Source organism: Condylura cristata, unplaced genomic scaffold (assembly GCF_000260355.1).
Source record: "Condylura cristata isolate star-nosed mole 26May11 unplaced genomic scaffold, ConCri1.0 scaffold00029, whole genome shotgun sequence".
Taxonomy (NCBI): Eukaryota; Metazoa; Chordata; class Mammalia; order Eulipotyphla; family Talpidae; genus Condylura; species Condylura cristata.
Window position 1 is genome coordinate 13,048,095 of NW_004567130.1, and position 16,116 is coordinate 13,064,210.

A 16,116-nucleotide genomic window follows, 5' to 3' on the forward strand; every position below is an offset into this window, starting at 1 on the left:
CCCCCCCCTGCCTTACCATCCTGCTTAATACCCTACTTGCCTGGGCTTCCTGCTCTCCTCTGCCTGCCGGGACCCTGGCCCCCCACCGCAGTCATTATCGCAGTGAGCCTCCCTTTTCCATGGTTGACATCTTCTGTCCCTGGCCCTTGAAATGGACACACTATACCCCAGGGCTCCCGCCTCAGTTCTCGTTTTAGTCTGTTCTCCCGGCCTTCCGCCCATCGTGTCTCAACATTCGGCGTCTCCAGCACATTCCCCTCGTTCTCACCACCCCTGCCCACTGTCCGCTCCTGACGGAACTCGGGAAGCCCCTCGGTGCCAGGCATGGCTTCCGCACTTCCTTTCAGAAATTACCCCTTTCCCTACCATTCGAGGCAAGAAAACAGTTTCATCTTAAACTCTTTTCTGCCGCCCCCCCCACTCCCAGTGGCCACGTCCTCTACGTTGTGGTCCCAGGATGCCATTTGCCTCTCTGCCCCTCTTTCTGTCCTCACACGCTGCCCCCCTCCCCGGCTTGCTTAGACAATGGCAGCGTCTCCTAATGTACCCCTCTGCCTCCAGTTTCCAAGCGCTCATCCATTCTCCACGAGGGTGGAATTCTTCCAAAGCACAGGTAGGATGATGTCACCCTCCCGCTCAGACCTTGAGTCACACCGCAGTGTGCATGGGGCTCAGACAGCGCCTGAACTCGGTGCCGGGGCTGGCACGCCAGGACCCCAGCCTGCCTTTCAGATGTACCTCCTGCTTGTCCCCTCTGTCTGGCCAGGCTGCTCAGAGCTTTTGAGGACAGGGCCCGGGTCTTCCACCTTTTGCCTGAAACAGTGCCTTGCCCCTGGCAGGTCTTCAGTGAACATTTGTTGAATTGAATTAGACTAAAGTGGCCAGAGATGAAGCCAATTCCGCCTGCACAGTTTATACAACTGCTAATGGAAGCTGTCATCTGCTGAGCACTTGCTGGGTACCCAGAGCGATGCTGAGCTCCTTACCTGCAGGAACTCTGGAGTCCTCACAGTGTCACCCTGGCTTTACAAGGCCTCTGGTATTATTCCCATGTTAGAGATGAGGACGCTGAGACTCAGCAAGGTGAAGTTATTTTCCCGAGGCCTTGCAGGTAGTAACAAATCTAAGATTTAGCCTTGTGATGGATGCCCCCTTGCGAGTCTATTACAGGGGCCAGGGACACTGCCCGACCCTACAGCTAACAGCAGTGACCTTGCTCGATGGCGCAGGACTAGCCTGCTAGCCAAGGTGAGAGAGCTGGACTTCACTGAGCACTCACTCTGGCCCAGGCGCTTCCTCCACATTCTCATTTAACCCCAAATCAACCTGCTGTTTGACAGATTAGGAAACTGATGCCCAGGAAGTGCGAGCAGCTGCGGAAGTTCACACCCCTCACACATGGCAGAGGATGACCAGCCTCCCCAGCTTATAGTCTCCAGAAGCATTTCTTATTTATTTATTTTTTTGGTATTTCTTAATTTTTAAAAAGTATTTCTTAAATTTTTATAGTCCAAGCTTTGGAGTCAGAGAGGCATGGGTTCACATCTTGGCTCCGCTCCTTGCTGGCTGCTTAAATGAGGCATTAACATCTGTCGGAAGGACGTGTCTAGCCACGTGCTAGTCCCTCCTGGAGCCGACTGGGCATCCATATTGTATGTATTGCTCTTAACTTAGGAGAGAGGATGGGCCTGGGGTGCTTTGGACTCTTCCTGTCTCTATAAAAACATCTTGCTGCTTTCTTCCTGTTGAGAGAATCAGGCTCCATGTGGGGTGCCTGACAGATGTCCTAATATCTTCATCCAATTTTTCACTCTGAAAGGAGTCTGTGACATGGCAGTTAGACCTGCGGCTTCCATGAAACGTGCCCAAGGTTTCTGGTAGGGTCCACGTCCTAGCGAATCTGAAACTGAGTGCTGCAGGAGGGATTGCTCTGTGCCCTCCTAGATGTCTCACCCCTGCTCCCAGGACGTCAGCGTCCTCAGTAGTGAGTGTGTGTCTCAACATGCTGGCGCTGTCCCTGAACTAACGCTGGGCATCTCCTGTGTGAGGCAAGATTAGCCTTCTCGAGCAGCATGGAATCAGCACGCTTTTTGTTTTTGATTCCATTGTCCCACTATGACCTTTAACAAACCTCTGTGCTCTGCTGCCTGGAGCGCAGAAGTACGGACAAAACATCCATCCATCCGTCCATCCATCCATCCATCCTGTACCTGTCTGTCTGTCCGTGTATCCATCCATTCCATATCTGTCTCTCCATCATCCATCCATTCCATATCCGTCCATCTGTCCATCCAGATATCCAACCACTATCTGTCCATCCATCATCCATCCATCCTTTCATCCATCTACCGAGCATCTTGTTCTAGGTCTGTACCAAGATAAAGTCCCTGCCCTCATGAAGTGAACACTCTACTGGGGGAGACAAAGGATAAATGCATTCATAAATAAGACAACTGCAGATGGTTTAGGGCTCTGGAGAAATCAGAGCCTTGATTGGAATGATCACTTTCATCCCTGAGACCAGGACTAATCCTTGATGTTCAGTGAGCAGGAGATATGCTGGGGAGCAGAGGCTGCCCAGGAAGGATTACTCTGTGCCCCCCTAGATGCATGGGGAAGCATGGGGAACATGGTCTCACTCCAGTAGGCAGGGCCCTCAGTTTGGATTTTGTTGCAATTGCATTGAGCAGGAAGCTTTTGCGGAATTTTGAGTAGGGACATAGAATATCTAGTTCTCATTCTGCTAGGGTCCCTCCGACCTGTCCGGCGGCTCGTAGGGCGTAAAGAGCTGGATTCAAGGATATAAGCTACGGGTTGAGATCTGCCAATGAAATTAACCCATAAAGCTAGGCACTTCTTAGAGCTGGGGTCTACTTTAGAAATCATGTGAGAGGCTGTCCTTTTACTAATAACATGATTTTAAGTAAGTGATTCTTGAGTTACATATTAATCCCTCCAAAGCAAATGTTCTAATTTAACTGGAGAGCAGTGATGAGGTGTGCGCATGTGGGGTGTGTGTGTGTGTGTGTGTGTGTGTGTGTGTGTGTGTGTGTGTGTGTGTAGAGAGAGAGTGCTACAAAACTCTGAAACTCTTTAGGAGAGCAATATTTTGCTATTCCCAGGTGTCTGGAATAGTCACCATTGTTTATTTTTAAATGGGTTTATGAAGTTAGTTCATAAATCTCAGGATGCTCTCAATCTTAAAAGCCAATATATTTTTGGAACAGAATGCTGATGAGTTTTTTATTCTTTGAGCCATACCACGTCTTGCAGTGAGGTGTATTTTTGGTGCTGTTGGCCACAAATAAGGTAGGGCCCTCAGTGGAGTTAATTTTGATTCCCTCATTTTAGTCTCAAGTATCCATTCTCGGTTATCTCAAAAATAACTGTGATCTGTGGTCTGTGTGATCAGTGATTTGATGGCATCTACTGCAGACTAAGGGCTGTCTTCCCAAGGGGGAAAAATGAATGGTTTGGAGCTGATGCACGACCTTAATCTTTGCAGTTGTGATTAGTACCCAACACATAGCTGGCTTTTAGGATGGAAGTACAGGCCGTATTCTCCTTTGGTATAAAGTAGTCTGTTAATAGCTTTATTAAAAGATTTTTTTTGAGGTATGTAAGAGTATTTATAGACATTGGGAAAACTGCCACTTTCCATTTTTTTCTTAAGTATGGTGGTTCCATGTATCACAGGCATTAGGTCCTGTCTAACGCATTTTAAGGAAACAAGTTCTTTCTGCTGCAGCCATAGTAAGGACAGAGCCCAGCCTGCCCCCGTGTCACATAGCATTGCCTCTGTTAATACTCTCCGGGCCTCTATAATTATAAAGCAGATGTGTATATCAGGAAGAGATGTTGATTTCAGAGTAAATTTTTCTAGAAAATAGAAGCCGGAAAAAAAGGAAAACCCAAACTTGGCTTCGTGCTGGAAGAGACAGCACTGCTGTGTGTGGGTGGGTGGCTGCATGCACCCGCTGCTCACAAGTGTCTTTTCTCTCCATGGGGATAGCTGGCTGTGTACCCGAGATGCGGCCAGGGGGAGCAGGCAAGCCACTGTGGGCAGCCATGTGTTCTTTTCTTAGCGTCCTCCTTGTACTGCATCCCTCCAGCCCAGAGCATGAACCAGCCGGAACCTTTCAAAATCGCTACTGTTCCCTGTTTAATTAGCCCCCTGAGCCTGCTAGTGATGGAGGGAAAGTTGCTCTGGGCTTGGGTTAAGCTGGTTCTGGCCAAGGACCCGGCGTACGGCTGCTTTTAGGTACCCCAACCGTCCTGGCTCAGGTTTATGGTCACCTTCATTCATGGATGCCAAGCTCACCTTCATTCATGGATAGAAGTCGCCTTCCTGGAGTGCTCGGATTCCTTTCCTCTGTGGCCTCTGCAGAGCTTCTCTGGGGTTTGTCCAACGTTGTGCTACCAAGAGGTGTGACTTGAACTGTTGGGTTGCAGAGTCAGACGTCAGCGCCCATTTACTGCCCTGCACCTGCACTGTCCTGATGTGGTTTGGCAAGGCCATCGGTAAGTGATCCCGAGTCTCGGAGCCGTGGGCTAACAGTCCCCACCCCAGAGGGCTGCGACAGCTGTCAGTGAGGTAACGTGTGGACTACTGAGGACAGTGCCAGGCAGTAGTAAGTGCTCCGCAAATGTGCACTGGCCCTGATGGTAAAGATAGCGGCTCTGACTCTCCCCTACATGCCTACTTCCTGTGCAGAGGAACTGTGGCTTGCTTTCTGGCCTCTGTAGCAGGGTTGCTCAACTTGCTGCTGTTGACATTTTGGCCAGGACAGTTTCCTGTGGATTATAGGAGGTAAATTAGCATTTCTGGTCTCCTCCCCCTAGAAGTTAATTGTACGCCCACCCCAGTCATGGAGATCAAAGGGTCTCTGGCCATTAACAAGTGTCCCCTGGGGACCAAAATTATCTCTGGTTGAGAACAACTGGTTCACAGGTACTTTTTCACGGGGTGATAGAGTTTTTATATTTATGGAAATAAAAAAGGTTTGTGAATTCATCTCTCTGTTTGGCTCTCTGTTTGGCTGCCTCTCTGTCCATTCATCTATCCATATACATACATAATACATACATATTAATACAGTCACTTGTAGAAGCTGGTCAGAGTATTTGCTGAAGTTTGAGAATTTTTAGAAGAGAATTCTTGGAAGTCTTTTTAGTTAGCAGGTAGACTCTGTCCCTCTTTGAGTTCTAACCAGTTAAGGAATTTTTTGCAAACTTTCCTTTCATCAACACTGGCATAAGCCCTTTAAATAATAATACTACTCTTGATGAAATGACCCTCTTCAGGATGTTTTTAGAACGGTAGAGTTGTACTTGAAGAGGACAGGGCTGTCTTCGGCAATAGTCGGTGATTCCAAGGTCTACTTTGGACTGAATCTCTCTAACTATGATTTACATTATGGTCAGTTCTAGACGAAGGGAATGTCAGCAATCCTTTGGCATTGCTTTGAAAGTCAGAAGGACAGCTCAAGGAGTTCCCAGAAAAAGAAAATAAGTTGTGATAATATTTTAGGATATCTGTCGAGGGGATCTGTTCATTCAAGCAGTACATATTGAGAATTTATCTTTGGTGCGAGTGACTGCATTGGCTTAAATGCCTATAAGAAAAAGAACTAGAATGTGAATATATTAAATGAAACCATACCTGTTTCCATTATATTTCTTTTGTAGAAATTCATGGAATAGGGATAGTCTTCACTTACTGTCAGAAACCTGTACTTTGTTTTGAAATTTATAGCTCCACTTTGATAAACTTCAAAATAAAGGAGGGAGCAAAAGCCCCTGAAACCAGATGGCCTGGCCAAAATGCCACCTGGACCTAAGTTCTAGGGATAGTCACATTCTGAGTTTAGGGTCAACACTGGACCTTAATCACAGCAGACCTAGTGTTGTAATTCAGACTTGATCTCAGTCCTCTCTGTATCTGGCTTAATTGGGCTGGTAGGGTCCTGGACATTTTTTTAAATGCTTCCTTTATAAGTGCAGTTTTAGGATATAACAACACTGAGAGGAAGGCACAGTGATTTCTCAGCTACCCTTTGAGGTTCATCTGTTAGGTCAGCAAACCGCCGCGACGCCTTGTTACCTCCAGAGCCCACTGTATACTCCAGGGTTTGTCTTGTCACCCATCTGTGAGTCTGGACAAACATAACATGACATGTGTCCATCACAGGCAGTGTTTTCACAGCCTGATGATTGTAATCTTTGACCACTTTCCAGGCAGTTCTAATGCCCAGCATCCAGGTAGCAGACCAGGGAAGTTCCAGAACATCGTGGTGACCTTTTGCCCTCTATCCTCCCACCTAGTGCTCCAGTCCCATTGTTGATCATGGGGTTGTTGCTACAAGCAGGGTTTAGTCAGAGCATTCTTCCCATAGCTTTTTTTAGATGGGATTTTTATTTATTCTAAAAACAAAAAAGAGAGAGAAAAGACTCCTTTAGCACCTTTATTCTGAAGAGCTCTTAATTGCTGTACTTAGAACTTCAAACAGTGCACATTTGTCAAGCATCAAAATAGCAGAATGAGGGAGTTGGACCTTGGGGATGAGGGGCGGGGAGGCTATCGTATGGTCTTCTGGGAGTGCGGTGGGCGCGAGCCATACTGCTCCCCCATTCTGGGCTCCGTTAATGAGAGACTTAGAAATAATTTTTTGTGAATAAAGTTTTGTTGCCAACGCACGGCCCTTTAGACACGAACATGTGGAGTGGAGTGGGCACTCCGAGATGTTGAATTCTGCCCATCCTCCGCAGGCGCCTTGTCATCCTGCCTCCGAAGGGTGCCGGCTTCTCCCAGGTGCAGAGAGTGTGGCCTCTGCTGTCATCCTGACTCATGTCAGGGCCTGTGATTTGGTGACATGCGGCTCTGGATTACCGGATTACTGAGGGATCATGGGCCAGTCTGTGGCTCATCCTTCCTACCCTGGGGGCTTGGGGCTTCTTTCTCTAGCCTACCCACCAGCATGCAGCCAGGAGTCAGGGGGACAGCAGAGGTAGCCCAAGGCCAGGCTCGGCAACCCACTTCCTCTCAGATGAAAAACAAAATATGTGTTTGGGCTAGATTTAGGTAGGAAGCGATGGTGAGAGATGCAGAAGTTGGTTAATTTTTTTTCTAAAGTGAGATTTTTAAAAAAGATATATTTCTGGACTTCAGGTGCTATTGCCTATTCCCGTGAAGAATCAGTGTTTGTTTTAATGTGAATTACAGCACAGAGCAAATTCAGCCCCATGTTTTGGCCTGGGAAGCACATGCTGCTCGCACCTTTTCATGGGTGGCAATGATAACAGTCGACAGGGATAACAGTTGACATTTATTGCATCCTCACAGTGGACCAGCCATTGTGCCAGAACACTTGGGAGCAGGTTGAGGATTGTTTCTATTTTACAGATGAAGAAACTGAGGCTCGAGGTCACATGCCTAGCGAATGGCAGGCCAGACTTCCCTGCCTCTTTTTACTCGGCTGCCCTGTGGCAGGTGGGTAAGCCGCTGCCTTCAGAATGTCGCCAGCCCTGGGCATCTGCTGCTAGTAAGACATGAAGGCCTGTCAGCAACCAGCGCCCACAACTCCGTGGTCATGGTGACAAAGACGGGGCTGTGGGGTGGCGGTGAGCTAGGCCATGCTCATGCTTCCCTGGATAGCGGGTGCTTTTATGCTCCAGCCCCACCCTTCACCCAGCCCAGTGTTCGCGTGCAGGGTGCTGGCTACTGAGCCCTGCACAGAAACTGGCATCTCTGCCCATAAGTGACTGCATCCAGTGATGAGGTGGAGTTGCATATCCCTGGCTGAGTACTTTTGTGGTTAGAGCGTTCTAGCCCATTCTAGTCTACTCTACGAGGCCCCGAGTTGTTGAAGGGTCCCCACTATCTGTAGAGATCAATGGAAGCTATGAATAACTGGCAGGTTATTTAACCTTCCTGGGCCTCAGCTTTCTAATCTGTAAAATCAAAATAATCAGGCATTTCTGCCTCACAGATTTTTGTGGGGAATGAGGCGTTGGAACATACTTAGCTTCAGGACAGAGCCAGACGGGCTGTCATTGCCTGCAAGTGGATGCGTTCCCTGCAGCTGCTGTAACAAACACAGATTAGTAGCTTCAGAAAGCACCCACTTACATGTGACAGTTCTGGACTGACATCAAGGCATAGATGAGGCCGTGCTCTCAGGGCCCTTGTGGGGAGAATGGATTCCCCGGCATTCTCTGGCCTCTGGAGGTTGCCCACACTCCTTGAAGCCTGGCCCCTTCCTTTATCTTCAAAGCCAGCAGCACAGCCTCTTCTGTTCTCTCTCTTTCTCTGTCTGACTCTCTCCCCTCCTCACTTCCAGCATCCAAGAACCCTTGTGATTATTTTGGGCTCACCCAGAGAATCCAGGGTGATCTCCCCACCTCAAAACCCTTAAGTTAGTCACATCAGCATCCTTTTTGCCATGTCAGGTAACTGAGTCATGGGTTTTAGGGTTACTGTATGGACACTTTAGGGAGGGGCGTTATTCAGCCTACTGTGCAAAACCGAAGTTGTTCTTATAAAATGGGACAGAATCAAACCGGCTAGCTTGGGCTTGGAGTAAGCAATAATTTGGTCAGTGTAGAAGCTGATGATATTTATCAAGCACTTGCTATGTTAGCTGTGTCCTGCCTCAGGGCCTTTGTCTTTTTTTCCTCTCTCTGGAAATTGTTTCCTTCCAAAACTTTGTAGAACCAACACCCTTGGCAAAAATGTCACCCCTCAAAGAAGCCTTCCCTGGTTATCCTTGCTCAAAGCATGCCCCAACCCATTTCTTCTCACATCTCATGTAACCCCATCCCTTCCTTTAACAGAAGTTAGCAGCTGTCAGTTTGTTGGGGTGTCTGCCTGATGCATTCTGTTTCCCCTGTGAATGTCTTGTTCACTGCAGCGCCAGGGCCTGGGACAGTTGCTGGGACAGAATAGTTGCACAGTATCTACCTGTTGGGTGAATAAGTGAATGGAGCCATGTGGGCACAATGCTGAGGCCTCTGCTTGCTCTCTTCTAGATCATAGTTCTTTTTTTTTTTTTCTAAACATTGATTTATTTATGCATACAGAACTGGGGTACAGGCCAGAGGTGCAGGGGCGGTGAGAGGCTTCACCAGAGACAGAGTGGGGGGGAGCAGAACAGGCTGATCGATGAAGTACACTGCTGAGGGGAGCAGCGGGGAGATAGGAGAGGTCTGCTATGCCGTGTGGGTCAGCTCCAGGGCAGGGATCAAACTCGTGCTGAAGTGGCTTTAGCTTCTTAGTGCCTCAACCCGCTGCGCCACCAGGGAGGGCCCTATCATAGGTCTTTTAATATCATTCTACCTGGCAGCTATGAGAACCAAGGCTTCCAGTGGCCAAGTCACTGCAGGGAGCTGAATTTGCACACAGGCCCACATACTTCCAGAAGCTTCTTGCTTCCTTCCATCTCCTGGCCCAGTGTCATTTGAAGCTGTTTGAGCCTGCTGTGTTGTTGTTGACCCTCCAGGCTCTGTCAGGTTTCTTGTCGCTGCTGCAATGCGTGAACGCAGCTCTCCAGGCCCATCTGCTGGCCACCTTGATGTTGGTCTTCTTCTCTCTAGGTCTGTTGTGTCGGGTCTGGACTCCCCTGCCAAGACTAGCTCCATGGAAAAGAAACTTCTCATCAAAAGCAAAGAGCTGCAAGACTCCCAGGACAAGTGCCACAAGGTATTTATTTCCGCAATCGGCCGCCCTCCTTGCTCCAGGACCCTCCCGTCAGTATATGCCGAGGGACCCGCCTGGGGCCGCTGCTGGCGCTGAGCTGCCTGATCCAAGCAGAGCGAGAGAGGCACTCCCGCCCGCTGAAGTCGCGCCTCCGGCGGCAGCTCAGAGGGACGTGGATTCAGGCCTTGACGCTGCTGTAAATCCTTTAAATCTTAACCAGAGGAGGCCCCGGATTTAACACAGCCCGTTGCTCAGCATGACCCAGCCAGATGTCCGCGTCTTCCGGCAGGTGGTGCGGGTCCTCACCTGTGGCTGAGATGCATCCCATCTGCTTTGAGTGATTCGAAGTCTCTCATCCTAGGCTTTTAAAACTCCTGCTTATGTAACTGCGGCCACTGTGTTGATTATGCTCAACGTCTCTTAACGCTCACTGTTCCTGCCCAGGGGCAGCTCTCTGGAAGCTCCTAAAAGTCACTGCTTGCCTGGGACTCCTAAGAGTGCAGACGAATCTGTAGCTCCTTGCCCTGTCCTGGATTTGTCCTCTAGATCTTTGCAAGGAGATGGGGGGGATCAAGATGGATTTGGGATAAAAGTAAAGTGACGTCTGCAAAAAACAAACCCAAACCAAAAAAAGCAAACAGGTGAAAGATGGTGGTGGCTTGCTTGCTCACTGGGTTAGAGAAGTGACCAAGTGTGAACCGAGACGTGAATGAGAGGAGTGACTTAGCACTGTGACTCTCCTTACGAAGAACTGAGCTCTCCCGGGCGAAGAAACAATGGTATTTCCACCCCAGCCTTTGGCCATTTAGCGCCAGCCTTGACCACCAGGTGGTCTCGGAGGCTCCTTGAGATTTGTTTGCTCCAAAGGCGCCTCTGCGGGCCCTTTTAACCTGTCGATGTGTTTATTTCAGATGGAGCAGGAAATGACCCGGTTACATCGGAGAGTGTCAGAGGTGGAGGCTGTGCTTAGTCAGAAGGAGGTGGAGCTGAAGGCCTCTGAGACTCAGCGATCCCTCCTGGAGCAGGACCTTGCTACCTACATCACAGAATGCAGTGTGAGCCTTCCCCAAGCCCCCTTCCCTCGGAGGTGGCACTTCCTGTTGTGTGTGTCTCATCCTGTTTCATGACAGCTTCTTGAGGCACATCACAGCTAGTGGCAGGCAGGAGAGAGGGCATGCACAGGAGCACTGCCTGTGGCGGACAGCGTCGGAGGTCACTCAGGCAGTGCAGGGAGGCGTCACTCAGGCAGTGCAGGGAGGCTGCGGAGCCTGGAGATGGGAGCGGCCATCGGGGCAGCCAGTGGCTCAGGGTCCTGACATCTCCCATCCCAACCTCTGTGGTCCACATCGTGTCCGACATAATCAGCCTCGGGAACCAAATGCCCAACGAAGCACAGGAAAATGTATTGAGTCTGCGCGAAATCAATTTCCCAGCAACTAGAAACTGGTGTAGCAACCAGAGAGCTCAGTCTCGAAAGCCCAGATCGTCCGTCATCACTTACCATGCAACTTGTTTTTCCCCCTTTCCTTCACTTAGACTAGACTGTCTTCTCCATTGTCTTGTTGAAATTTTCATTCAGGTGTTTTTTTAATGTGCCCAATGAAATAGTCTCCAGAAGTTGAATCACGCCTTTTCCAGGTTGTTTTCCCACCCGGGAGAGGAAATCTCTAGAATGTGATTTAGAATAATGCAATGTTTCCATTCCAGATTTTGGCTGTTATTCAGCTCTGTATCTCAGATGTGTATTTCAGTGCCGGCCCAAGTGTTGAGGGGGCTTTATGGACGAAGGTTTCCGGGCAGCGTAAGCCAGCAGGTGGCAGGTAGACTGCTTGGAGTCTTTAATGACAACTGGGCAGAGAGCGAACTTGTTGCTACCTTGAAGGAGGCACACACATCTGACTAAGATGCCAGATGAGACTGTCACCTTTCAAATGGCGATGGTAACAGCCGAGGGGATCGCACTAGGTTTAGTCCTGGACATACAAGTAAGTATCTGCTGGGACAGGGAGATGGTGACAGGAGACAGGCTGATGCAGTCAAGGGCTGGGTCCATGAGGTCACAGATGGAGAGGCTGTCTCTTGAACCGGGGTTTTTACAGGATGGAACTGGAGTCAGCAGCCAGCCGGAAACTGTCAACTTTGGTCCGTTACCTGGAGCTTCCTGGTGTCTGCACAGCAGCTTGCAGCTCCCTTAATGAGCCTTTTCAAACACAGCAGAATCCACAGGGCACCCTATTAAAATTTTTGCTTTCCGCAGAGCTTAAAGCGAAGTCTGGAGCAAGCACGGATGGAGGTGTCCCAGGAGGACGACAAAGCGCTGCAGCTTCTCCATGATATCAGAGAGCAGAGCCGGAAGCTCCAAGAAATCAAAGAGCAGGTATGATGCCTGCCCGCCTGGAGCAGGGCCGGAGCGCTAATTCAGGAGAGGCATGCCTGAGAGGCAGAGAGGAGGGAAAGAGAACGGGGCTGGGGAGAGAGAAGTATGTAGGTCATTTGGAAACTTTAGCTTCCCGTGATTTATATAAACCAGAGGGTGCTTGTTCTAGCTGCTCTTGATGCCTGCACCCCACAACGGCCACTCTTTTCAGGTAAAGGTGCAGGTTGAGAGCAAGGTGGGCAAACTTTGGCCTGGGGCAGGTCTCACCCACCACCTGTTTTCCATGGTCACAAGCTAAGGATGATGGTTTTTGTTTTTAAACGATTGAAAAAATATGTGTGTGTGTTTGTATAAAGCTTGCATGACATATGAAATTTTATTGGACTTTGAATGCCAATGTCCATAAATAAAGTTCTGTTAGAGCGTGGCCACGCTCACCCATTTTCAGACTGTACGTATCAGGGCAGAGGTGGCTGTTGTGACCAAGCCCGTATATAGGGCTTGAGAAGCTGAAACTTGCTTATTCCTACATAATGCTTCTTAGAAAAGCATTGTCAACCTCTACTTTAGGTTATGAAAAATGTGCACATTTGAAGATTTTTATAGTTTTTTTTTTAGATGTATACGTTAAGTTTTTGAGAGGAGTCAGGAGAGTGTACAGTTGTCCTTAATGAGGAGTTGGTAAAACAGGAAAAAAGAAAAAAAGAACAAATTTTTAAAGAGTCATCGGAGCAGTTAAGGCCAAGTTAGAATTAACACCACTGTTCCGAGCACAGAAAGCCATCCCGTGTGCAGAAAAGAGGATCGAGACCTTTAAAAAGCCCCTTCACTCCCCCCACCCCCGCAGTCCCATTCTGAAAATGTTTTATTTCTAGATGGTTCAGTTTTATTTTGCCTCATTGTTTCGTTTTCAGCATGTTTTTTTCTGTCCTTTGAAGAAACTGTAAATAGAAGCTTTAATGAAGAGATGGCAATGAGCAATTGGAGAGCTGAATTATCAGCTGCCAGGCAACTCTCATTCACTTCAGAAAATCTAATGGAAACCGTGATGGAAATGAGCGTTTCTGTCTTGGGGGCAGCACGAGTGTAGTTAACCGGGTGGACCCAATGCAAGAAACTCCCACAAATAATCTGATCCCTTAGCTATTCTTTAAAGAAAGAACTGTTGTTTGGGGGTTTTGTGGCACACTCTCCCCTCTTAATATTTTGAAATGATTGGCCATTATCCTCTTGCTCAAAAATGTTATAAGTAAAATTACCTAGGAAATGGTGGTTTGGTTGCTGGAACAATACCAGTCTTGGAGATTTTGAAGGTGACCCACACGGTTTGAAAGATCTGCTTCGCCATTGACTCATGCCCCTTTTATCAATATAGCTTTTCATCCTAAAAGTTTCAAGAGGCAGGGTTCTTTCTCCCCCATCGCTTCAGTGTGTTTGGAAATTTGCTTTTGATGGCATCCTGGGGAAATGAAAGCCGTGTTTGGCCACCAGAGGGAGCAGCTGGTGTCCAAGAATTCTGTAGACAGAATTACCAGGACATTTTGAAACTGTCAATGCTGGTGGCTGAGTTCAGAGAAATGTCTTTTATGATTCATACCACAGTTGGCATGCCCGTGGAGTTTTGGATTTAGTGACTGCTAAAAGTTCCACGGGGGAGACGAAAACTCAGTTTCAGATTTTACTTCTCATCAGAAGGATTTATTAAAATGACTTTGGGTAAGTTTTGTGAGAGCAGGATGTTTGCGATCCAGGAAAAAGCATTTAATGCTTTCAGCAAACTCCTGGTATTTGGTTTGCATCGTATCGATTCCTCCCAGATTTGGCATTTATTCCCCACTCTTTCTCTCAAAAGCCAATTTCCTTGCAGCTATTTATTTATTTTTTAATGTTTTGCTTCTGCTTAGCCACCTCCGGGAGAGGATTTGGATGTGGCTTAAAATAAAGACAGCCAGGAGACTCACATGATAGCTTGATTCATGCCTCATTACTTGCAACTGCTGACTCCCCTGTTTCACCCCATCCCTCGTGCAGGAAAACAGAAGTGGGGGTAACGGAGGTGTTTGTGTTGGGGGATTTCTGATTGAGTAGGACCATGTCTGGTACCTCCTTACCACAAAATTCTGAGGCACTGTTCAGAAAACCTGCCGTCAGCTGGCCTTGGAAGGTGGTCCCACGTCCCTGTCCTGTTTCCCGCAGCACTTACCTGTAGCCCGGCCCATGCCGCGATAGGACATGGACCGATCTTGGTTCTTTCTTGGCCACCCTTGAAGACAGACCTGGTTATCTTCTCTCAGACTTTTCCCCAGAATCAGGGATTTGGTTAGCTGTTGGGTTTATGCGATTTCCTTGAAGCACCCAGCAGAATGACCGCTGCTCATCAGTTGAGGTAGTGTTCTTTTTGATGCTTGTAGCAGGTTGGGATTCCAGGTGCTCAAGAGCTAGCGGAGATGTTGCAGGCTTTTTGCCTTTCTCCCCTGGGTGCTGACAGCTCAGGGAGAGATGTGACTAGCGGGATGGGCAACTAGCTGCAGTGTCCTCGCTCTTGACTAAATACGTCCCCTTTTGGCTGACATAAGTTCAAGAAAGAAGAAGGATTTTGAGGCTAAACTATGTCCAAGATTTGCTTCTCCTGCAGCTGGGTGTGTGTGCCTGTGGCCGGGGCCTGCTTCCCCCCAGCACACCAGAGCCAGCACCTAGGGTGGACAGGACTTTTAGGTGGCCATAAAATGTTTTAATTATTATTTTTCCCCTAACAAGAAAAAAGTCAGACTTTTAAGCCAAAGAAACGTTTTTCATAGGAAATGTTAATGTATTTTACATGTCTATATGAACGGAGTTGTAAAACGCACTTTAAGGTATTTTGTGTGTGTGGTGGAGGCAGGAAGGGGAGTCCAGGAAGGCACAGCACCCAGGCTGCCAAGGCCATATTTTGGCTCTGACTGGAGGGTTTAGAAAAGCCCCATGAGCCCTATCTGAGAGCTCAGAGACTCATGAGCAGCTCATGGAGACCCCACCGCACATGCCAAGGGGCCCTGGCGCCCTCCTGACCTCCAAGAGCCTTGCCTTCAGTAGCAGTGGGGTAGACCACACTTGGCGCGTCCCCCCACTGCCAGCAGTGGGAGAGAGGGTGGTGTGCAGTGACCCCAGAGACTCCATTTCCACAAGAACGGCGCCTTCTGCTCAGCGCCTGTTGTAGTGGGATGCCAGGGTTACTTTATACCTTGGTTTTAAAAAGTAAAAAATCACCAGTAAGATTTTATTGGTTCAACACATAGCTGTGCTTAGCCAGTGCCTCTTCAGTTACTCGGGAGGGCGCATCTTTGAGGGGTTCACCTGGTTCTTTGCACTTCATATCCCCCTTTCATATCCAGTCCAAGGCACTGTGGATTGGATAAATGCTCGTTCCTAATCCTTATATGTCACAAGCCTCGATTTGCTAATAGAGAATATTTTCACACCTTGCCCCAAAGTTTTTGAAATGCTTATCCATTCCACTGGCAAATCTGATTCTGAAAAATCGCAGTTCAAGTGTCCAGTTTTGATTTTAGACCTTCTCTGGGAAAGGTCGGACTGTCAGCATCACTAAAGGCTTTCCTTAGGTGAACAAGATAACTTTTTTTTTGAGTTTTTCTCCTGTTCTTTTGACCCGAGTCAGAGTCTGCTGGTGCTTCCAACATTTCAGAGTGACCTGCATTTCAAGAGCAACGTTAAGCTCATCATTCAGGTTTGGGCCTAGAAAAATTAATGGTGAGAAACAATGCACAATGAGTTTCACCTTCCAACAGTCTTTCCACTGAGATTCCCAATTACCCCCTTGTGCCATCTGAAGGGTTCATTTCAAGACTAGGACCATATCTAATGGTGTTAGGCACACATGACTTCTGAAGGACAAATCTATACAAATGATTACCCTTGGAGGAACATTGCACGTGAGCAGCTTTTTCTGGTTGTTTAAAGAGCATCCCTTTCAGCTCTCCCGGTCCCAGTGCCCAGGTGCACTGTGTGTACTGTGCAGTGACACTTGCTCGAGGCATCTAACCCGTCG

The 16,116-nt window shown here is 48.3% G+C and overlaps 1 protein-coding gene across 3 annotated transcripts in view; it reads left to right on the plus strand.

Annotated features, from left to right (window-relative positions):
• CIT (citron rho-interacting serine/threonine kinase) overlaps positions 1 to 16,116 on the plus strand; it is a 149,969-nt gene that overhangs the window by 65,729 nt on the left and 68,124 nt on the right. For all 3 annotated transcript variants that reach the window (XM_012731088.1, XM_012731089.1, XM_012731090.1), the window contains exons 10-12: positions 9,592 to 9,697; positions 10,606 to 10,749; positions 11,952 to 12,071. In XM_012731088.1, coding sequence (XP_012586542.1) covers positions 9,592 to 9,697; positions 10,606 to 10,749; positions 11,952 to 12,071 — 370 coding nt within the window. The remainder of the gene's footprint in view (positions 1 to 9,591; positions 9,698 to 10,605; positions 10,750 to 11,951; positions 12,072 to 16,116) is intronic.